The 23822-nt window shown below is 41.6% G+C and overlaps 1 protein-coding gene across 1 annotated transcript; it reads right to left on the reverse strand.

Annotated features, from left to right (window-relative positions):
- Positions 1-481: 481 nt before the first annotated feature.
- Positions 482-14089, reverse strand: LOC129589547 (uncharacterized). Its single transcript, XM_055484342.1, has 19 exons — positions 12671-14089; positions 11575-12088; positions 10437-10830; positions 9840-9995; positions 9535-9770; positions 8839-9039; positions 8485-8590; positions 8023-8212; positions 7030-7519; positions 6097-6251; positions 5720-5930; positions 5531-5650; positions 4632-5090; positions 4043-4174; positions 3092-3439; positions 2113-2418; positions 1638-1778; positions 1105-1302; positions 482-840 (listed from the first exon to the last, which is right to left on the reverse strand). The coding sequence occupies exons 1-19, from the start codon at positions 13297-13299 to the stop codon at positions 556-558; spliced, it is 5271 nt and encodes a 1756-aa protein (XP_055340317.1). The 5' UTR covers positions 13300-14089; the 3' UTR covers positions 482-555.
- Positions 14090-23822: the final 9733 nt, after the last annotated feature.

The raw sequence follows: 23822 nt of genomic DNA on the forward strand, positions 1-23822 counted from the left end.
TCTTAGACAAACAAAGTTGTTTCGCGCTGTGAGAACATAGGAATTGCCTTGTAATCAATCTTATCTTCCTTGTGACAAACACAATTTCGTCCCAAACCGTCTCACTTTCTGTTTGTCTCAGTTTTGATTGCTCCATTGTTGAAATTGAATTTTCTCTCTGTTGGGATTATACTTCGTTTAACATTATGGAATAGGCTGGAATGTTTATCTGAGATGTGCTTTCTTTTCCCTGTGGAATAATTGGAAATTTCTGTTGGAGTGTTTACTGTGATTATACAGACTGTAGGCACTTAAATTTTTATTTGAACTGTGCATTTTTCATTACTCTGGATTCCCGAGTCGGGAATAATCAGGAATTTGTTTCGGTGACCGTGTGAATTTTGAAATTGAAAGTATTCTGACACCGGTCGGAATGCGAAAAAAGCCAGTGTACAGTATTATAAAATTACCAGCGTCTGCAGCTGTAATCATTTCTCTCCATCACTTTAATATTAGCTCTCATCTACATACAAAACTGGTTAACTTAACACAACTGACAAGTAAAACTCCGAAACATTAAAAAAACGTCCCAAAACAGAAAACACAATCGCAGCCAATTAAAAAACATTTACGCCAAGTGAAAGGTGACTTTTTGCGGTCGCCGCCCCGGGGCAGAGATGCGAGGGAGGATGGCTCGCCGTAGCTGTCGCGCGTCTCATCGTAATATAAACGGAAATTGAGAAACAGCTGGCTGATCAGCGGCAGCAGCGTCGTCGGTCCGCTCGGTTCACGCAGCGACGACGTCTCTAAATTGTCTTCCAGTTTGTTCAGGAAAGCGTGCAGCGACTGCTGCAGATCCATCTGGAGGGAAAAAAACAGATTTTGTTGTAAACAAAATCAGAAACGATAAATCAGCTACAATTCGAATGCCTGAACGACGCACAACTGCTTCGCATGAACTCCGCGGGAAACCTCTAAAATGGACCCGTACACTACGACGCTACACAGCCATCAGCTACAATGTCGCAGTACAAATCCATTTTAATTTAATTTATTATTCGATTTTAGTTATGCACGGACAATTCTGACTACAGTGATACGCTCGATTTAGAATCATTTGCTTACGATTTCGTTGTTGAGTTCCCGCAGCGTTTCCTGCCAGGACTCGTCGGACAGCTGGCCGAATCCCACGACAAAGACACTGGCCTGTTGCAGCAACAACACTGCGGTGCGCTGCACGAAATGCAGCAACGGCAGAAAATCGGCGCTGGTGGACGCGGATTCCCGGGCGAACACCACGCTGGCCAGCGGAGCCGGATCGACCTGTAACCGCGTAACGATTTATACGAGTATACAAAAAAATGCTGCTCCTACAGCACATAATAAACAGTAAGAAATTAATCTCAAACCTTTCCAGCCGAAAAGTAAAGCTAACATCATAAAAAAATATCATCAGATTTAAATAATAATTACTTTCGGCAGCAGAATCATCTGGAAATCGCCAAACGAAGACTACGCAGCGTTAATATTTGGGGAAAACATGCAAGCAAATTCATAGTTTTTTCATTTCCTAAATAAGCAAATGCGAATAACCGCAAGAAAAAAAGTGCAAATTAATTTCTCGTCCTCCAGATAAAAATTGGGAAATACTGTCTGACCTTTTGGAGGATTTCCACACCCGTGCGGATGATATGGACCAGCGTGCCGAAAGACAATGTCGGCGCCAATTCCAAGGAGATCGGACTGCCGAAACTGTAATCGACGATGCTGCGCACCGAACTGGACGGCAGAAGGAATTTCTGAAAAATACACCATGTTATCAGAATAAAAATAATCAGCCGGAAGATGGCGAAAAATAGATAAAAAATTCGCCATCTCTTCTTGCGCGGAGAATCAACACAACACTCAAATATTCTTCTCTATCGATCGAAATTTTAGTCTTCCATTTGATTAAAATAAAAGAAAATTAAAAAATAAGGAAAATAAAAGTAAAAATTAAGTAAAAATTTTCTTGTGGGCATGAATAACATGATTCAAACAGAAAACAGTCGAATAAAAAGAAAATAAAAAGGGAAGCAGAAAACAGAAGTAGATAGAAAATAGAAATTATAACAGAAAATAGTCGAAATCCACCTGATCAGTGAGCATTTCATACAGTCCAGGCTGATCCACGCCCATAATCTTCAAACAGGACAATCCACAGTTGAGCATCAGCTGGATCAGACGGCCGGAGAGCAGCGTCGCATCGGCGGTCAACACGTCGGCGAACTTCATCAGCTGATGGCAGACGAGGTGGTACAGACTGGGAATGTGCGTCTGACACACATCTTTGGCGCTGCTGTTCTTCCCCGGGACCACCACCGCGCCCAGCAGACGGGTGAATAATTCCAGGAAACGCCAGGCAGCCAGCGTCGGCTCACCGCGAAAGACATTGATCACCTGCACAAACGACACACTCCTGTTGAATTCAGCTGGGAAAGTTCCTGCTCATCAAATAATTTGCAAAATTCTGTTCGGTAATAAACAAATTAAAAACACTTTTCACACTGCATGTGTTTATAAACGAAAAAATTAAGCCATCAAAAATTGTTAAACGGCACTCTGAAAATATTAATGGACATTTGGCAGGGCAACAGTCAGTTTTACTCACGGTGTTCGCTGTATGGATGCGCTAAAAATATGTTGTTCACAACTTGCGTCGAAAATGGTTCAATTCTACGCAATTCAAAAAAAAGATACACGTAACGTAAAAGAATCTTAACAAAAAAGTTTAAAATAATTTTTCATAACTTAGTTTTATTTCTCGGGTATTCGATGTTCTCGCTAACCACAGCACCATCGCGCTTTCATATTATGCAGAGGAAGATTTTAAGTTTAACCGCTGCACTACCAAATCCTTCGCAATTAAGCGTTGACCGTAGCGATCGTATGTGGCCGCAATGAACGGACGCGAAGAAAAACTAACGCTTAAAAACTTTTCCGATGACACCCGAACATTATTTGCCAGATATGAAAAATTCACCAAAACAGAGCAAATGGTGTGCAACACAATTTTTTATATCGCTGTTGAAATATCGCAAACAAATGGCAAGATATCACCAGGTTGACTTACATGGGGCATACATCCCAGCTGCGGCACGATAAACGCATCGGTCTGCGTGTGGCGCTGACGTCCGCTGTGAATGACATTGTAGCTAACAGTCAACCCGGTGAGGTACACGTCCAGCCACACCGGCAGCCGCTGTCGCTGTTCCCTGACCAGCACCGTGTCCTCCACGTTCATCTCCGCCGTGTTGCGCTCCACGAACAGCTCCCTCACCGGCGCAAACACGCTGGACAACGGTCCGGCAATGCAGGTTAAATAACCGATATCGCGCAGCAACGCCGCCCCGCTGTCGTGCAGCGACAAGTGCAAAAAGAAATCCAGGAATTTTTGCGCGATGAGCGGATACTTGAGCAACTGTATGAAACGACAAAGAGAGAATCAGGCTGATTTTGATACATTCCCCAGGAAATCTATCAAATTGCCAATGACACGCTCGCGCTAAGCACCGAGAAAAACGCAACGAAATAAAGGTAACAACTAACAAGTACTGCATTGCGAAACCTTCGCTGGATTATTGAAATATGAATTGTATATTTTAAAAAAACTAATTCACTGAACACTCTCTGAAACCCGTCAGTAATCAGTATAGTGACCAGCAATCACCCGTTGGACGACTGGACGTCAGCCAGTATTCATTAATACTGAAAGATTCATTAATCGTGCGACTAACACAACTGAATTTGGCCAACAGTGCAGACTACAGAGTAACGTAGTACAGTGGAAATGATCACATAAAAAAGGAATTTAACGGAGCTTTTGCGTTCCTTCGCAATCCTTGCTTAAAATGGAAACACTTTACGACATTAAGTTTTAGAATCAAGGAAATGTTTTTTTTCTAAAACTCAAGCTTTTACCGGTATGAGAAATCAGCGTAGGATTTTATTGTAGTTCAATCTGTAGCAGCCCCTTTTATACTGCACATATTTTAATGTAAGGACATTTGTATGCCGTACAAACCTTGAGCATTTCCACGGTTTTCATCAGAATCTTCTCGCACAGACACTCCGACTGGAAGATCTGCACCCCTTCGTCCAACCCGTTCAGACTGTTATTCCCCACCAACTTCACGACGGCAACAAGCAAATTCACCTAAAAAGAAACCGGCGAGAGCTCAGAGGACTGCGAAAAATTTAGTCACCGAATCGTCTACACTGAGATTTATCGTTAAGAATCGTCTACACCACTTTATCCGCAACGAACAAATTAATAATACTTTAACTTAATATTCCCACACATAATGTGAAGCCAAGACAGAACTGCGATGTACGGATCAGCGTATCAGCGAAAGAAAAATCCGAAAAATCAGCCATATCGCCGAATTTTAAATGATAAAAAAGAAGAAATGCAAAATAACAATATAAATTATATTAAACTGAGCAAAAACACCACACTGAACGTAAAAATTAAATAAGAAAAAAACAGATTAAAATAAGAACAAAGAATTTACGACAAAAAGTACTTCCGGAATTAAGGAAAAAAAGAGCAACCAAAAAATGATATATGAGTAAGTAAATCATATTAAAAACTTTTAAATACTATTTCTTACAGCATTTCCCAGCATGTTGCCCATCTCCTCCTCCTCGTCCTTCTCCACACTCCATCGCAGCGTCCAATGCCCGACGACGCCCAGCGCCGTCTCGAACAACCCGCGCAGGGGTCGCTTCAGCGCCACGTCCAGCTCCTCCTCCGCATCCAATCCGCCAATGATCCCCAGCATGACGCTGTCCAGATGCAGGACACTACTGCGCGCCGCGTGACTCCACTGCGCCCCGTCGGCGGCCGAGCAGATGAACTGCGTCAGGTCGTCGGCGATGTGCAAGACCGAGAGAAAAAGATCCGTGGTCAGGTGGCGGCGCCACTGTGTCAGCATGCGCAGCAGACCGCGCACGATGGCCGCGCTGAAGAGGCCGGCGGCGGGACTGGCCAGACTGCGGTTTAACAAAATAAACGTCGGACGGATGATGTTCTGCAAGGTGTCGGCGCTGACGATGCCTCGCAACGACTCCTAAAAACATGAATTAACAAATCAAAATTTTAATAAATAAAAGTTATCGCAAAAAATGTAATGTTACTAAAGAAACAGCAATAAATGATCAAGAAGGAAGCAAAGGACACAAAAACACTAGAAAATTTGATTACTGTTATTACTTTAATTATTAATACTTTATTATAATTACTTCTTACTTAAACTACTGTATTAATATTTTCGAAAATATTTTAAGTACGAGGATGAGGAAATCACATAATTATTATTATTACATCTAGTCCGGATAATCCAGTTCACAGCGCAATCGTAGAACATGGGATGTTTCCGTATTAACCACAACCACTGTCTGCATTTGTAACTGAAAGTTCTTTCGATCGGATACAAAAAATGCTCAAATGTTTTTATTTATTTAACTTCAATAAAAAAACCAGTGAATAAAAACAAAATACATGCAGTACCTGAGTTAAGCACAGCAGATTCACGGCGCACCATGACTCGAAGAAACGCGCCACGATCTTCATCGCAATACTGTCAAACGGCCATGCGGCAGCGGCTTGCGCCACATCCCGGTTTAAATGCTGCAGAAATACAAAAACAAATTCTTATTATATACAACACTTTTCGAAAAATTAATGCAATATTTTTACCGAAAGAATCTTTGGTATTTCGTCGTTGATGTAACTCGTCCAATTTTCCTCTATAAACTGCTTGTCAAACAGCGGCGAATTCAGCTGACTGCGCAGACATTCACCGGCAACGAGATCACAGGCGTACACGCAGCATAATTTCTTCTCCCACGGCAACGATGGGCTACTGGCGCTGATCAGCACATCCATCACCAATCCCCAAAATTCTCTCCTACAACGAGAAAACACAGCTCCATCTCAGCTTACCTATCTCGCCATCATTATACACTAAGTAACTACATCATTATCGTAGTGCAGTGGCATACTGCAGCTTTCAGCGTGCAGTACGTATTGCTGCTGACTTCAAAACATTTTGAAAACCTTTAAAATTCCCATACTTTTTGTACAGATATTCCGCGAGATCCGTTTTCGAGCTGAACAACTGCAGACAGAAATCCAGTGCGCCCTGCTGGGATTCGTCGCAGGCGGGGTGTTTCAGGACGCTGATGACAATGTCCAGCAGACTGCCCAAATGCGGAATATCCAATTCATACTGAAAAAAACAACAGGAACGCTTTTTCATATTAGAATTGCGAAACTGCGTTCCGTCGCGGCTTATCAGAAAAAAAATGAAAATTATTCATAATTAATAATATTCATTCATAATTAATAACTAAAAAAATGAAAATGAAAAAAAAAAATATTCATAATTAATAATATTTATTCATAATTAATAACTAAAAAAAGAAAATTATTCATAATTAATAATATTTCATATTAATAATTATTCATTCATGCACTGGATTGACAAAATTCACAAGAACATATCTGAAGTCTAGGTAATAAAACAACGCCTGTACAAATACACTGTTATTTTCATGGGAAAATTTCAAATTTGAAATTCGAAAACCAATTCGAAAACCTTGAAAGAATAGAAAACCTTTTTTCATTCCACTGGCCACTTCCAGTGAAATAACAAAATGAGCAAATTACAAAAAATGAAGTTAGTGACCCAATAATAATTATTCATTCATGCACTGGATTGACAAAATTCACAAGAACATATCTGGAGTCTAGGTAATAAAACAACGCCTGTACAAATACACTGTTATTTTCATGAGAAAATTTCAAATTTGAAATTTTATTATACGTGTATTTTTATATCAAATCAATAAAGTAAAAAAGCTATCCGTGCACGATCTCGCTGATACAATGTAAATACAACGCAAAGTGCAAACTGCAAACAGAGACAGCAACCTTTATGAAGCACCCAATGCCATTGTTCTACGAACTTCGTCAACACTAACTGCAGTTGTACATATTAACAGTACCTTCTTGCTGCCGGCGTCATACTGCAGATTGACCAACACATCCAGCATCCGCGGCTGCCGCGCCTCGCACACCGCCACGAACGTCCACATCTGCCGCACCACTTCCGGTCGCGGACACTGCAACAGCCGGAACACGCCCTGGACGAAATCATCGGCGTCCTGCTTGACGACGGACACCAGGGAAATCCGCTGCAGCACCAGCAGCCGGGTGAGGACGGCCGCGGCCAACTGGACAATCCCGGCATCGCTGGCGTTGTAGACGTAGCGGCACAGCTGCAGCAGGCCGTGTTTGGGGTGGCGGTACAGTTCGGCGTAGGCGTTGGGCACGCCCACGCTGAGGACCTGCCTGTGCTTCTCCAGGCTGCACAGGGACCGCTCCAGGGCGGTCAGGGTGTCGACGCGTTCGGGGAGGCGCCGGAGAAGGTGTCGGAAGATGCCGAGGACCAGATGGACAAAGTGGACTTCATCGGAACGTTCAGACAGAAACACCCTGTTTAAATTATCATTATTTAATATAACTAAATATCTCATCAGTTTATAATTAAAGTCGTATTTAGTTAAAACGCAGATCAGGCCTAAGCCACGCTCCGGTCTACCAAGTATTTCGTGGGCAACTTATAGGAATATCGTAGTGCGAAGGTTACAGTGAGTGTTTTAGTCTTCGTTCAGTTATCACCCTTACACTTTACTGTTTCTAAAAAAGCGATAAAAATGTTTTGAATTTATTTTTAACATAAAAGTATTCTAAATATTTTTAATGAATAAGTGTCAATACAAGAGCGTTGAAAATATTTTTTCTGAAAAACGGTAACAGCAAATCCAAGCCGCACGCACAAATAACCGTAATACAACATCACACGAGTTATTAACTTTAAAAAAATCACAATTCTAAAAATTTACAGAACAAAATCGTACTGAATCTGAAAAAAATTAATGTTAAATATAATAAAAGTAATATCAGATTTCTGACACAACGGCATGCGCGTTACGTACCGCGAGGGAGCGTCGTTGTGGAGGAAGAGATTCAGCAGGCGGCCACCGCGGTTCAACAGCTCCACCAGCGCTTGGCCAGCCGGGCCTTCGTACAAACAATCCGCGGCCACGTTGCGGATAGTGGCCTCCGTATCCGCCACAGCGCCCAGGGATTCCACGATACTCAGTGCGTACTGCAGAATGGGGATGCCTACGACGACAACATTGTTGTATATTGTTGAATATTTTGTTGTTGTATATTGAATATTTAAATTTGTTGTTGTTGTTGTTGAATATAATTGTTGCTAAATATTTAAAAAATTGTTGTTGTTGAATATTTAATTGTTGAACATTGTTGAACATTTAAAACAGACAGACCTAGGTGTTTTTAAAACATTTATTTGATTAATCTACCTGCACGCACATTTATTTTTCAATTCTGCTTTATTGTTTTGATGTTTTACTACATTCGTGGTCGTTTACCTTCGGAGAGTTCCTCCAACTGGACCACCAACGGAATTCCAATGTTCAAGAGGAAGAGGTTGGCTTGTTGTGTCGTCGCATTCGAGCTACTGCCACCATTTACGTTCTGCAAAAATACAACACATTAAAAAGGAAGCCACAACTAAAGAAGAAAGTAATAAAATAGCCGGTAAAGAAAACAATCAAATAATAACTTAAATTGAAAGACGATACATATCTTGGTAATAAAAAAAAATGATAAAGTACAGTACGTAAAATCAGAAAAGTGCCGCGTCCTAGACTGCACCGTTGATTGAGCCGTAAATTCAGCAACGCTTACTGAAGCGTTAGAAGTGACAACATGAAATTTATTACCCGAACAATGCTTTCCATGGCCGATGCTAATTTTCCCAACGTCCGCATAAAATCTTTGGAACTGGAATGCCTGGCTAATTCCTGCCAGAACGGGGAAAACCACGTGAAATTTCCATTACGAATCCAGTCAGCTTCGGACGCGCCCTGCCGCACCGCCTTCGGGAAGAGGTTCCGTGCGATGAAGTCCAAATCATTGACAAACTAAAAGAATAATTTCCAAATACTGTAGGTGAATAAGGAAGGCACATAACGGTTCTTAAAGGGATTATCGTCCGAACGTTAGATGAAACGAGCATGCTCAGCTTCTAGAAAAAAAATGTTGCAAAATACTTGACATAAAAAATCGATACACTGACAAATAACAATTATTATGAAAGATGTTTCGAAAAAAGGAATCACCTCACCCAAAATAACTTCCTACTAACGAAAGTTAGTACTTAAGAAGTAGTATACATCCATGATATTTACCACAACGTAATTGTACAGAATCCACTTCACTACGATTTTGTCTTGGTTGATACTATTCATTAGTAAGATCAATTTCGCACAAATTATAATCCACAAATTTCTGGCTGTCATTTACCAACAAATGTTTTAGAAGGCTTATGATTTTATTGTTATAAAAACGGATAGTACAAACAGCAAGAGCAGACATCGAGAAAATAAGCCCAAACTGTAACAGAACATAGTACATACCACCAAATCACGGAACTTGGCTTCCACGGCGCAGAGATCAAACGCAGTCTTCACCAGCGCGTGCTTGGACTTTTCATCGGCCACATCCTCCCCGACCAGCATCAGCTGGCCAATGACGCGGCACATCATCACCAGCACCTGCTCCAGATCGTCGTGCGTCTTCCCGTCCGCTTTCAAGCTGGACACGTAGAATTTAACGATTTTCCCCAGGTCATCCACCATCTCAGCGTATTTTTCTATTGCGACAACAGCATTTTAATTAAATTCTCCGTCATAAAAAAACACGGGGCAACAAAACTTCTTACCAGCAATTTTTGTGGACTGGGACATGCGGAGTATATGACCGGCAATGAGCGCCCAGACACTGTATTTCCCTTTGTTGTGCAGCACCCATTTCAGATCAACCAGGTGATCGGTGGTCAGCATCCAGCCCATGCTGTTCGCGGGGATCACCAGTACGCCTAATAATGAAGTAATAATACGGTTCAAAAAGGAAATAAAATTTCAAATACTTTAAGACAGTTACAAAAAGATTTCGTGTTTAAAAAAGACAGCCAGCCTAAGTAGTAACTGAATAAAAATAAAGGTATAGTAAAATTTTATGTCATAAACGAACAAACAAAACATACAGTTTTCAGACATAATTACAGAAATAAAAAGTAGACCGGTTATTAATTAACGTACATAAAAAAATAGTAAATTCGCAATTTGTACTTTGTTTTAAAAATGTGAGCAACTTCTACAATTCGGCGCCACTCTTCTACAATATTCGACACACAAATGAGACGAACATTCCATAAAAGGTGTAACTTGATATATTCAATTTTAAATCACACACGCAACACGGATGCAAATAATTTTCAGAAATAAAAAAAGAAAGCGTACTACAGAAAAATACCAACCTGGTCCAAGGGGGAACCGATCGGTATCACACCGCACCACCGCCACGCCCTCCGCCTCCGTTTTGACGAGGGTGAGCCCCTTCACCTCGCGGTCGCCCAGCTGCTCCACAAAGCCATCCAGATTCCATAATAAGTGGTTCAATTTCCCGGCGCGTTCCGCGACATCCGCACCGCTCTCTTTGAAGCCCTTGAACACGCTGCCCATCACCGTGATGAATTCCAGCAGACTGCCGGGCAGGCGGTCGCGCAGGTCGGAGACCAGCAGGCCCCAAGCGTAGTGCACATCCGCGCCGTTGCCCTCCACCCAGCGCTGCCAGAAACGGTTCGTCTCCTTCGGGTGGTGCAAGATTCCCGCGGCCAGACTGGCGAAATCCCCGGCAAACTGCTGAATGCCCTATGGGAACCAGACTAAAATAATATCGTATCATAATAATGTCATAAATTATTAAATAAAATAATATTAAAATAATAATAATATGTTATTTAAGAAGAGAAACCATAATAGGATTCCTAAAATATTGTTCATATTATTCAAATAAAAAAATCAAAATATCATTCCGTATGTACAACCGCATTAAGAAATGTCAGCCCAAATCAAACTTCCATTTACAATATCACTGAGCGTCATCAACAACAAAAACAACAATTTGTCGGAGCAAGTCAAATATCAACGCTACCAAACTTATGAAAACTTGCTGAAAATAATCTGCACAACTACAAATAACGTAATTTTAATGGCAAACTTTGTTCCTTGAAAGTAAAAAGGGAATCGGTTAAGTTAACACATGCAGCGAGGGAATGCAATTTCGGGAGATAAAAAAATCCTCTAATAAAATTCATTATTAATATATTATAGCCACCATTATTAAGACAACAGTTACGATTTTTTTATATTCATATTTTATAACGTACAACAAAAAATACCAGTAAACTAATGCCAAACAACAGAAAGAAACATAAAACGACAGCAGATTTTTATTTTACGAAACGCATGCGTAAATACGCATTACTTACAGACTGGTATATGCGATCTGTACCACACATTCATTTTCGTATTAAATATGCGTTGCATATTTATTTACGTATTAGGTAATATCCTATTCATACAATTATCACAGAACATTCCATTACAAGTTACCTTCAGTCCGAACACGCGAATAAACTGCTCTCCCACATCGTGCACCAGTCCCGCCAGGCGCTCCTTCAACTCCAACTGCATCACTTCCGCCCGCATCAGGGAGCACAGGGCGGCGAACGGTTTGGCCTCGGCGAACAACTTGCTCAGACCCTCCACGGCGTCCTGCTGCGCGGGATCGTCCTGGACGCGGGTGGTCAGGTACAGCACCGCTGCCGGGCCCAGGATGAACACGGGAGCGTTCTGCGGGAAGAAGCGGTCCAGGTAGTGGCGCGCCTGCGGATCTAGGAGGAAGAGCGGGGTGGCGATGCTGAAGTAGTGCAGGGTGAAGGCGGTGAGGGTGAGGAGCACCTGCTGGGACAGTTCCATCTGCAGGAGCCCGGTTCTGCGGTCGGGGGAGACGGGGAAGCGCTGCAGCGCGGCTCCGGCCAGCTGGAGGGGTTTGGTTAGTTTCTCCAGAGAGACCATGGTTTTCGGGAGGATTGGCGCCAGATTAAACAGCAACAGTGATAAATCTCTGCAAAAAAGTTTTGTTTAACTAAAATTCCCCCGAAAAAATCGTTAGGTAAAAAAAGTAATTTCAGGTTACGCAAAATGTAAAAATGGTAAAAATTGCTGTTATTTATTAAATAATAACTGACGTATAATAATTACTAAAAAACAGACTGTCACATAATGAAAAAGTTAAACTATTGAACAAAATCAACATTAACAAAAATTCCAAAGAAAGCGTACACATATCCACAAATATAAAATTGTAATCGCAAAATTGGAGAATAAGCTAGTTTCTAAATGAAAATTCAAAGTGATTAATATTAAGGACTTTGGAAAATTCAAATATGCGAAAAGAACGACGTTAAAATTTTAAGAAAAAATTTCTGTTTTATTGTAAATTATTATTCTATAATTCAGAAAGCCAGAAGAACAAAGTCAGTGACAAACCCTGTTTAAGAAAATGGCTGGGAGGACAATAAATTTCAAAATTTACTAACAAACGTCTGGCAAAAATTACGCAAAATCCAAAAAAATGGGTTAGGGCACACTGGCACAGTTAGCACAACTGCCAAGGAAAATGGAAAATAAATAAAATATTATGTACCTCATTTCTCCCAGTTGTAGCGTTAACCACTCCGTCTCATCACGTCCAAACACGGGTTTCTCCGCGTGATCATTCAAGCGCGTCAAAATCAGTCCACACTGCTCGATGAGATCATTGATCAATCCACTGGCATCCTTCACATCATCCACAAACTTCTCGAATAAATTAGCCAACGGATGACTGCTGGAGATTTTGGAATTTTCATAGCACTCGTAAATATACCGATGAATATTCAGAAGCAGCCGTCGTTTCTGGAAATAATGTCGAAGAACCCTCGCCACGCTCCGCTCCGCGGCCAACGTCACCACGGACTCTTTGGCATCCGCAGCGCAATTATCGAATAGGGAGACAACAGATGAAGGAGTGCGGTACAGAATGCGGGCGACAGAGGCCAGCTGGCGGGCGTAATTGTCGCGGAGATCCGCGGGGACCTCGGCGGGGGTCTTGACGGCTTTCTGGACGCTGTCGGCCGTCACGGCGACCGCTTCGCGTTTCGGCAGGTAGGGCTGCGAGGAGAAACTGGAAAACAGGAGGGGGTGACATTTCTCCAGGGCCTCGGCCACAGTGGTGGGGGATTCGGGAAGGGAGGGGTTGGTGATGAGCTTCCAGAGGGATTCCAGCGCATCCATGGCCAGGCAACAGTGGGATACTGGATCAACCAAAATGAGCAAACCAATAATCGAGACTGCCAAACTATTAATGAATCAGCCCGAAGAATAATTATGAAAGTGCAAACATTCTAGCTCAGTTGGGATTTCTTTTTTTCTCAATGGCAGGCAGACTGCAGGCTTTCAAGAAAAAGTTAGAAACACTAAAGTGACTAAAGAGATAACAGATTATTCATTATTTGATTATTACAAAGTACACTGCTCAAGTGCTCGTCAGTCGTCGCTGCTCAGTGCTCACACTGCTAAATCAGCGGAGGGATAGGAAACATACCGCCCGGGCGGTTGCTGCTTACGAGTTACGACAAACATGGACGCTGAATTTGACTGACAAATGTTACGTCAAAAAGATGGCTAGATTTTGCGTCGTGTTGTCTATGACTCTATGAAGAAAGCCGGAAAATTTGTAGGTAATGACTGGTATCATAAAAAGGGAATCTGTGCGGTTCAGCGAGGAAACATTTAAATCACCACATCAAAATGTCGACGCAGCCAGATAACACAGAGGATAAAAGTACCCAGAGCGAATATTCTCACAGAAGTCGACAACCAAACATTGTTGCTGTAAATAGCTGCCTTGTACAATCTCACTAACAATTTGATTATGATTTCACTCATAAGCAAACCAAATACCGTCAACAGTATTTCACGAACCGACATTCTTCAAAGGAAAGGAAGAATTAGTTCTACATGAGAAGGAAACAACAAGCAAATCCTAGAGAAACCTGAGAGATTCGATCCGGTTGTATTATTCGATCCGGTTGTACTTGACGACTGGTCAGAATCAGACAGGAATTTCCTTCAAGCCTTCGGCAGGTCGTTGAACGCTTCTGCTTTGCGTCCTCGCCGTCGCGCCTAGCGGATATACAGCAGAATGAGCAGACCATGTACGACGTACGTACGCATAACTCAACCCAACCCGGATATGCCGGTGCAAGTATAAACAATCGATTGTTAATTTTATTGCGCATGTACTGCAGTTGTACATTGTCAATTTGTTTTGTCAAACAGCTAATTTTTTTACGATTAATGGTAGGTATTCTGGAGTGGACATCCATTAATTTTACCCGTAGAGTTTAATAACAATAAGTAAGTATGTACATACCCACACGTTTGTACGGTATGATGTTAATGTCGGCTGTGGAATGTGGATGTTGTTTAAACTTTAACTTTAACGCGAAGTTTCCAGTGGTTCGGTCTTTTTGCGGTAACTCATATTATATAACACGATCATAGCACGACTTGGCCAAGGTCAAAAAGAGGAAGGAATAATTAAAGGAAGGAATGTTTTTTGGTCAAAAGAGGAAGGAAATTTCGATGGTAAAAAAACGAAGGATATTTTTGCGGTCAAAGAGGCAGGAGATTCCGATGGTCCAAAACAAGAGGAAAATGCGCTAAGAAAATGTTTCGAAGTTTTGAAATTAGACTTGATGGTCTGTACGGTTGAAAACACAAATACATAAAGTAGGTAATGCAGCAAGCGTTACAGCTAAACATATTTTTCGAGAACAAGTAATTACCCGTGCACTTAAATGTGCTATGAATATCGTGTGAAAAAGTACCAGGAAAAATGATACGAAAAAAGTAGTACTATTTAATCAAAATAAGTACGGAGTACAGTGCGATCTAGGTAATGTAATGCGCTTTGATGTGTTGGATCATGCAGAGCCTGAGTCAGCCTTTGGGTCAAAGAATAAGCATCAACGGCGGTTGCCTTTGATGTCTTACCGGGCAGCCCCACATTCAAAAAATGATATCCTCCTTGCAGCTGATACTGCCATTCCATACGAAAATGAAAATCAGACATCTTTCTCTGTTGGCTGGTTTACGGCCAGTGCAGCGCATTATGGTGCATAAGTTATGATTCATAGAGATAAGAACGGGTATGTTGAAAAACGGAGCTGTGCAGCGCGGTATCTCGAATACGTGCGGTATGGTTGTTTTGACCATTCGGAGCGTAGACAAGCTCCGGATCGTGATGACACACGTTACCGGCCCTTATCGGCTGCGCGTTATGCACAAAAAACCTGTACGGGCGTTGGAAGATACCCGAATGTCTGAATAGCTCGGTTCTTTGTTGAAACATGACGTAAAGATGTGGCGCCTGTACCGACTGTATCTGTGAAGTACAGTATGCAGAAAAAAACTGAACTTTGAACGTCGTGAAATACCAAATATTGTAGTTGCACGCCATTGACGCATCACATATTTGCATCAAGCGGGCTATTTGGAAAGCGCCAAACATTGCTGCGATTTACCGCTTTAAAGTGCTTTAAAGTGCAATCGGTACATCTTCAAATTATTGTACTGCGAGTTATTAACGTGAAAGCCTGAAAGGTTACCGGTCCCAGTTCAAGCCATCATACGAGTAATTATTAAGCTCACAGATTATTTTAATTCATTAGACGCATGATAGTACTTTGTAGAAACTGAAAGTTCACTTGGTCAGAAACTTATGCATGTGCAACTGCTACAAAACGCTGCGACCACTTTTTTAATGAGCAATTATAATTATAGCGATAATCTTACCCAGTACGCATGATGAACATTTCATCAACAACAAATTATGATAGTTAGCTATTAGCCAGTACTACAGAACGAATAATACTTGAATAATACTGATTATACTCAGTATATGTAAGATGCTATAATTACTCATTGATATAGGACTGCAATACTGTAATCATTACTTTACTAATTAGTGACATTGTTAACATTATTGATAATTACTATTGTACTCGTAATGTACGGAGCCTGGATATAATATTATAACGCCCACGTTTAAGTTTTTCGTCACACAGAAAATTCTTTCCTTTTTTGACCATCGACACTTTTTTCACTTTCTCAACAAAAAAAAACATTCCTTCATTTAATTATTCCTTCCTCTTTTTAACCTTGGCCGCACGACTTTACATCAAACGCACTTGACGATATAATATCAGGAAAATGATTTTACTATAATAACTCCAAAAATTAATGGTGGGCAGTACGCTATATCTGTATATCTATAGATATTCTATACGAATACCGAGTATAAGTATTAAGTACAAGCCCAGCACGGATGAATACTGTCTTAGGATTTCGAGCATGTAAAAAGGTTAACTGCATATGTATTAAATAATGGCACGATGTTTATTACAATGAGGAGGCACGAACAAAATAAACAGGCGTGAGCAGAACCTGTTATTTTTCTAATTCGCAGTTCGCTAATTTCCAATGACAATTCGATATAATAACACATAGTAACAATCTGGGAATTTACAAACAGCCCATGTTAAGATAATGGCCACCATGGTAACAAGCTTTTGAGTGACCACTGGACTGTAGGGATTGGGCTTTCCAGAAATTTGAAGATGCAGGATTACTTTCGACACTGAGAGGATTCTGTAGAACTTTAGAGCGTGCAGATTGGATGCGTAGAACGGGAGAACATTGAGTACAACGGCAAAGTGTCGAGGACCCTTGTTACTTAGTTAGTATTCATATAACCAGTTTACGGAGGACTACATCCGTACACAATTTTTGCGACGGCCAACAGCTATGCAGTGCACACTTCGCATTAGTTAATTCCGCCCACTGTGCAACCTAAGAAACCTAAGAGATCTAAGAAAACGCTAAGAATGCCTAAGAACATAAGTAGTCTACAAAACTTAATAAACCCGAAACTCCAAATAAACCTAAGAACCCTATGGCACGTAAGAATCGTGAGAAACAAAGCGATTACGCTAATCGGCAGCCTAATTACCATATTTGTCGGGCTTTTTTGTAATTGTTAACGAAGCGATGACGAAGGCCGCGGGCTGCCTTTGTTATTCCGCATCACCACACGTTCCTCTATGGAGGCCCATGGCAACAATTCGTTTTTTGGGGTTCCTGCTTCCCCCTTGGGGCGTATCAGTTCCGCATTAGCGTATGAACCTTTGCACCGTTGCAACGGTTCTAACGCACTTGACCGTGTCAAAATCGGCCTACCCGTTCTCCCAAACATAGGTTTTTTAACCTTACGCCGTCACGGTTGTTACGGATGTAGTTAACAAGCTGAGCACGGATGAATATTGGATTACGACTGGGCAAATAGACTAGTTTAAAATTCAAATGTTGCAGTGTATTCGAGGAGGAAGTAGTTATGATTTCATAGTTAGCAGTTATGACTGTATATTTTGTGGTAGCCAGAGCTGGTCCGATATGAATTTTTCGCCTCCGCTACGATACCGCTCCGATAATTAAAATGTCCGATACGATTCCGATACCGCTACGATTTTGCTCAAATTTTCCGATACGATAAATCCGATGATCCGATAAAAAAAACCAAAACTTTCAAGTGAAAATTCGCGCAGGCCGGCATTCACCAGTGCATTTCACAAAATTCAGTTTACGATTTTAAAAAATAAGCTGCTATATTTTGGCGGAAAGTGCGCTTCATTAGTTTCGTGACGTCTTTTAGTGAGGCACCAACTTAGAAAGTCACCTTCTGACTCATTTTTTTCTGAAAAAGTTCGTCGAAAACCTTTAGAACTACGTTTTTTTGCTTCTATCGGGTGAAATTTCCGCTACGCTAAAGATTTTGCAGCTCCGCCCGATAAACAATTTTTCCGATCCGCTACGATGCGCTACAGAACTTTTCCGATACCGCTTTTTCCGATGAAAACATCGGAATTATCGGAGTTATCGGACACAGCGGCGGTCTCCGATGACTTATCGGACCAGCTCTGGCACTGGTAGCAGTAGTAATTCACTAGCAGTTAGGAATTTGTTTGAAAAGAGATAGTTTTGGAATATGAGACAATAGATCGCCTTCAGTTTATTTGATTAAACTGGTCACAGCGATTGCTCTGCGGTCAACTTGCGTTTGTATCTGCTGAAATTACCTGTTTCTGTATTCAAATTGGTGACTAGTCATCAAGCGGGCATCAAGCCAACATTATATATTATTACGTTAGCAGTTTGCACTTTTTTTATGAGTTGAGGTCGATCAGGCCAATATCTGGTGCCCGGTTTTTCAAATGTTGACCTTTCGCCATTAAAGTTTGTTTCATTTGTGCCTCGGCTGCTAGTTTTCATTTTATTCTAAAACTAACCGAATCATTCGTTCACTCGGTATGTGGCCCACAAGAAACGCAGAGGCGAAGCCAAAGCTGTTTCTTGTGAAACCTTAATTTGCCCGTGGTGACAGACAAGCGCATGTTAGCCCTATGGCATCCATGGCAACAAGCCATTGAGTGACCACTGGGCTTATCCTACTTGTGTGAGTAAAAAAACCACTAGCTTTGTGTTACTCTACGTTTTGAAAGGATTCTGTGAAAATTTAAAGCTGCAAAATCGGCTCAGTGGAAGCTGAGAACATAGGTAACAAACAGGAGAGGCCGAAAACCTGCAAGAGATGTACAGTATTCATATAACCAGTATACGGAAATCTACATTCGCGCACAACTCTTTACCGAATTCTATTTTTGGCAAATAACTAACGGGTTTCATATCCGTACCCAACTTTTGCGGCGAAAGTTTGCATCGTCGCAATCGACACCGCACCGGTTAATTCCGCCAAGAAAGTGTGAAAATATAATAAATGCGTGAAAGCCTAAGAAACCTAAGAAATCTCATAAACCTAAGAAACCTAAGAAACCTAAGAAACCTCAGAAACCTCAGAAACCTCAGAAACCTCAGAAACCTCAGAAGCCTCAGAAACCTCAGAAACCTAAGAAACCTAAGAAAACCTTGGAAACCCAAGAAACCTAAGAATTAGGTAAATTGTAATGAATAAAGGTCGTTCGTATTTAATTACAGCATAATTTAATTATAGGAGAATACGTAAGAATACCTAAGAAAACTCGCAAATCTACGTATTACGCCGCGATTTTTCCCTGAATATTGTTTTTAGCGAATGTTTTCGAAGAACTGTGGTCGTGTCTTCCGTTTTCTTAAAGATTTTTTCCAATTTTTTTCGTGATTTTTTAACGAACCGATGTGCGCGGTGTATCTCTGTCAATGAGACTGTGCAAAGCCTTAGCCCATATCCGTCTATGGAGGCCCATGGCAACAATTTGTTTATCGAAGTTCCTGTTTCCCCGTTGGGGCGTATCGATTTCGGAATAGCGTATGAACCTTCGCGCCGTTCCGACAATTCTAACGCACTTTACCGCGTCAAAATCGGCCCACCCGTTCGCCCAAACATCGCGTTGGTCAGTAGTTCCTGTCATAACTGTTTCGAATGTAGATAACAAGCTGAGCACGGATGAATATTGGCTTACGACTGGGTAAATAGACTAAATTCAAAAGTTGCAGTGTGTTCGAGGAGACAGTAGTTACGATTTCATAGTTTAGCAGTTATGACTGTATTCGAAAAAGCAGTAGTTATTTAATAGCAGTTATGAATTTGTTTGAAACCAGTTAATTTTAATACGAGTATAAGACAACAGGTCGCCTTCAGTTTATTAGATTTAACTGGTGACATCGAGAATGCTCTGCGGTCAACTTGCGTTTGAATCAGCTGAAATTTTTCCTGTTTCTGCATTTAGTTTGGTGACTATTCAACAAGCGGACGTTTACTGGCATTATCTATTACGTTAGCAGTTGGCACTTTTTCTTATGAGGTGAGGTCGATCAGGCCAGTATCTAGATCTGATGCCCGGTTCTACAAATGTTGACCTTTCGCCATTAAAGTTTGTTTCGCTTGTGCCTTGGCTGCTAGTTTTCATTTTATTCTAAAACTAACCGAATCATTCGTTCACTCGGTACGTGGTCCACAAGAAACGCAGAGGCGAAGCCAAAGCTGTTTCTTGTTAAACCCTAAATTGGCCGTGGTGACGGACAAGCGTATGTTAGCCCTATGGCATCCATGGCAACAAGCCTTTGAGTGACCACTGGGCTTATCCTGCTTGTGAGAGTGAAAAAACTACTAGCTTTGTTTTACTCTACGTTTTGAAAGGATTCTGTGAAAATTTATAGCTGCAAAATCGGCTCAGTGGAAGCTGAGAACATAGGTAACAAACAGGAGAGGCCGAAAACCTGCAAGAGATGTACAGTATTCATATAACCAGTTTACGGGATCTACATCCGTACGTATTGTCGCAGCGTACTTTAGTTTCGAAGGTTTCGCAATTTTTTAGCTAATGAAGTATACGAATCTTCTGCATTCAAAAAGTTTCATGAGCGTAAGAATTGTAAGACGCCTAAGAAACCTCAGAAAATCGAATAAAACCTAAGAAACCTAAGAAACCTAAGAAAAATAAGAAACCTAAGAAACCTAAAAAATCTACGAAAGCAAGAAAGTTAAGAAAGGCAAAGAATACAGATTACGCTAATCGCCAGTTTGATCACCATTATTATTTTGTCGTACTTTTACGATTTTTTAATTTTTTTCGCCGAAGCGATGCCGAAGGCCGCGGGCCGCCTCTGTCGCTGCGACTGTGCAGATTAGCCCACGTCCGTCTATGGGGGCCCATGGCAACAATTTGTTTTTTGGGGCCTCTGTTTCCCCGTTGGGGCGCATCGGTTTTGCATTTGCGTAACATTACCGGCGTCGTTGCGACGATTCTAACGCACTTTTCTGCGTGAAAATCGGCCCAGCCGTTCGGCCAATCATTCGGAACAAAGCATACTCGTGATTAAGATGTTACGGATGTAGATAACCAGTTTACGGAGCACTACATCCGTATCTAATTCGTCGGCGTCGGTTTGGCGATCGGCGTTAGTTTTAGCGATTCAATTTCGTTTTTTTTTGCGCATCGAGGCCGGTGGCCGAGGAGTGTTGTGTCCTTTACGCAACGGAGAAGATACTTAAGTCACAACACTGTGCTTAACTAGTACCGTACTTAGTTTGGAGCGAGGTCCGAAGCCGCGACATGCAGGCCCATGGCAACAATTTGTTTTTTGAGGGTCGTGCTCCCCCTTTGAGGCGCATCAGATCGGCAATAGCGCAACATCACCCGCTTCGTTGCGACGATTCTGGCGCTCTTTACCGCGTCAAAATCGGCCTACCCGTTCGTCCAAACATAATTTTCTTAGCAAAGGCCGTCACGGCTGTTACGGATGTAGTTAACAAGCTGAGCACGGATGAATATTTGGCTTACGACTAGGTACTGTAAATAAGTGAGTTAGGATCTGTTGTTACTAGTAGTCGCAGAATTACGTCGCAGTATTACTGTTTAGTGAACTGGGCTGCGAGATTGACCGAACTATTGATACAGCTCAGTGCATTGGCCCGCAAGGTGCGACAGTGATCAAGTGAAATACTGCAAGAAACGCAGAGGCAAAGCCGAAGCTGTTTACTGTTTGAGTTAACTATGTAAGACCACTATAATGTGACCGTGGTAACAGACTAGCCCATGTTAGCCCTGTGGCATCCATGGTAACAAGCTTTTGAGTGACCACTGGGCTTGAGGTTCTGAATATTGCCAACAACAATTGGTCTTAGATCAACCCCTAGACCTAGAGGTTTTTAGAACATTTTAAAGCAGGAAAATCGGATGAATAGAAGCTGAGATTACCGCGGTCTAACAGCAGAGGCCAAACACCTGCAAGAGATGTTTAGTATTCATATAACCAGTCTACGGAGGACTACATCCGTAATAATAATCTAGTAACTACTTGGGTGGCGCCTGGTTTTGGCTTTTTTCGTATATTTAGCGCTTCGATTCGGTGGTCGAAGCGCGTTGCGTTGTTTAAATCTTAATATTTTGCATGAACTACTACAAATACTTAGTTTGAAGCGAGGTCCGAAGTCGAGGCGTGTAGGCCCACATACACCACTGCAGGCCCACCACCATATTTTTATTTCTGTAATTTTGAAGTACTGTATTGGAAAACAGACGAATGCTGAATTTAACGGTAGTGGACAAATAGGGGGTCATTTTATGTCCTAAATTATACAATCGTTAAAAAGTTCGATAATAAAGGGACAATAACGGTAGTGACAAATAAGGGGTCATTTTATGTCTTAAATCCGCAACCAGCTTCGTGGCGTTACGGCGCATAATTTTATGAGGTTTGTGGAAAACATTTGCTTTTTTTACGCATCGAGGTCGGTGAGCGAGGTGCGCCCTGTACAGCATGGACAAAAAAACGCATAATCCCACCCACAGCATTCCGAACGCATGCGGCGCAGTTGCGCTGTACGACGCAGCTAAAATATCCGGTTGTCGTATAAGTGCACTTGCCACATGCGTACGGATATCTGGGTGTGGAGTTATGCGTCTTTTTATAGTCCTCACACCGGAAATAATAAGCAGTTAATATTGTTAACAATACTTTGCTTTACCGAAATGGAAGCGATATCTGAAGCCGAGGCTGTCAGGCCCATGGCAACAATTTGTTTTTTGAGGCACCTGCTTCTCCCTTGAGGCGCATCGGGTCGGCAATAGCGCAACATCACCCGCTTCGTTGCGACGATTCTGGCGCACTTTACCGCGTCAAAATCGGCCTACCCGTTCGTCCAAACATAATTTTCTTAGCAAAGGCCGTCACGGCTGTTACGGATGTAGTTAATATTAATAACAAGCTGAGCACGGATGAATATTGGCTTACGACTATTCAGAAAATTCTGTGTCATAACATTAGAATGTCAACCCGTTTATTGGAGGCTAGCAAAATGAGAAACACAAAGGCTGAAAGATTAGACGCTAGTAATCTAACCGTGCATTCGTTTGATCATTTTTTAATCTGAACGTGGACTGCAGGAAACGCAGAGGCGAAGCCGAAGCTGTTTCCTGTTTAAGTTAACTAATCGTAAGTACACTGTAATGTGACCGTGGTAACAGAATAGCCCATGTTAGCTCTATGGCATCCATGGTAACAAGCTTTTGAGTGACCATTGGGCTTGAGGTTCTGATTATTGGCAACAGCGATTGGTCTTAGATCACCCGCTAGACCTAGAGGTTTTTAGAACATTTTAAAGCAGGAAAATCGGATGAATAGAAGCTGAGATTACCGCGGTCTAACAGCAGAGGCCAAACACCTGCAAGAGATGTTTAGTATTCATATAACTACGGTATTGTACTACTAGTACTAACCGGTTTAAAAAGCGCGCCAGCCAAGAGAGCAGTACTAGTATCGTACTGTACGATCGCACGACTACTAATACATTATTATTTTTACTTTAATACGGTAGCTTCGCAAGTTAAATACCAACTTTTTTGGTACGTATCGTCATGGGCCAAGGCCTTGTCTGAAACCGTTTTGTGACAAACCGTCTTGCGACAAACATAACGAATTCGGGGAGCAGCATCATAACTCTAATTTTAACCTATTCTTGCTCAATTTCGTAACCTCCCACTTTTACTTCAATTATGGGGAACAGTGGAAGGATTAAGCTTTAGAGGGAGTGAAAAATAATGGTTTGTGTAATTTACGTATTGTATAATGGTCCTTTTTCGCTGTAGTAACTTTTGCAGTGTAGTACCCAGGTAATACTCGTATAAGTACTTAAGTTACTTAACGGTAACGTATGGTAAAGGTATTTCCGGTACATAATAAACTTCATATTAATTTTC

Source organism: Paramacrobiotus metropolitanus, unplaced genomic scaffold (genome assembly GCF_019649055.1).
Source record: "Paramacrobiotus metropolitanus isolate TYO unplaced genomic scaffold, Prichtersi_v1.0 Parri_scaffold0000036, whole genome shotgun sequence".
Taxonomy (NCBI): domain Eukaryota; kingdom Metazoa; phylum Tardigrada; class Eutardigrada; order Parachela; family Macrobiotidae; genus Paramacrobiotus; species Paramacrobiotus metropolitanus.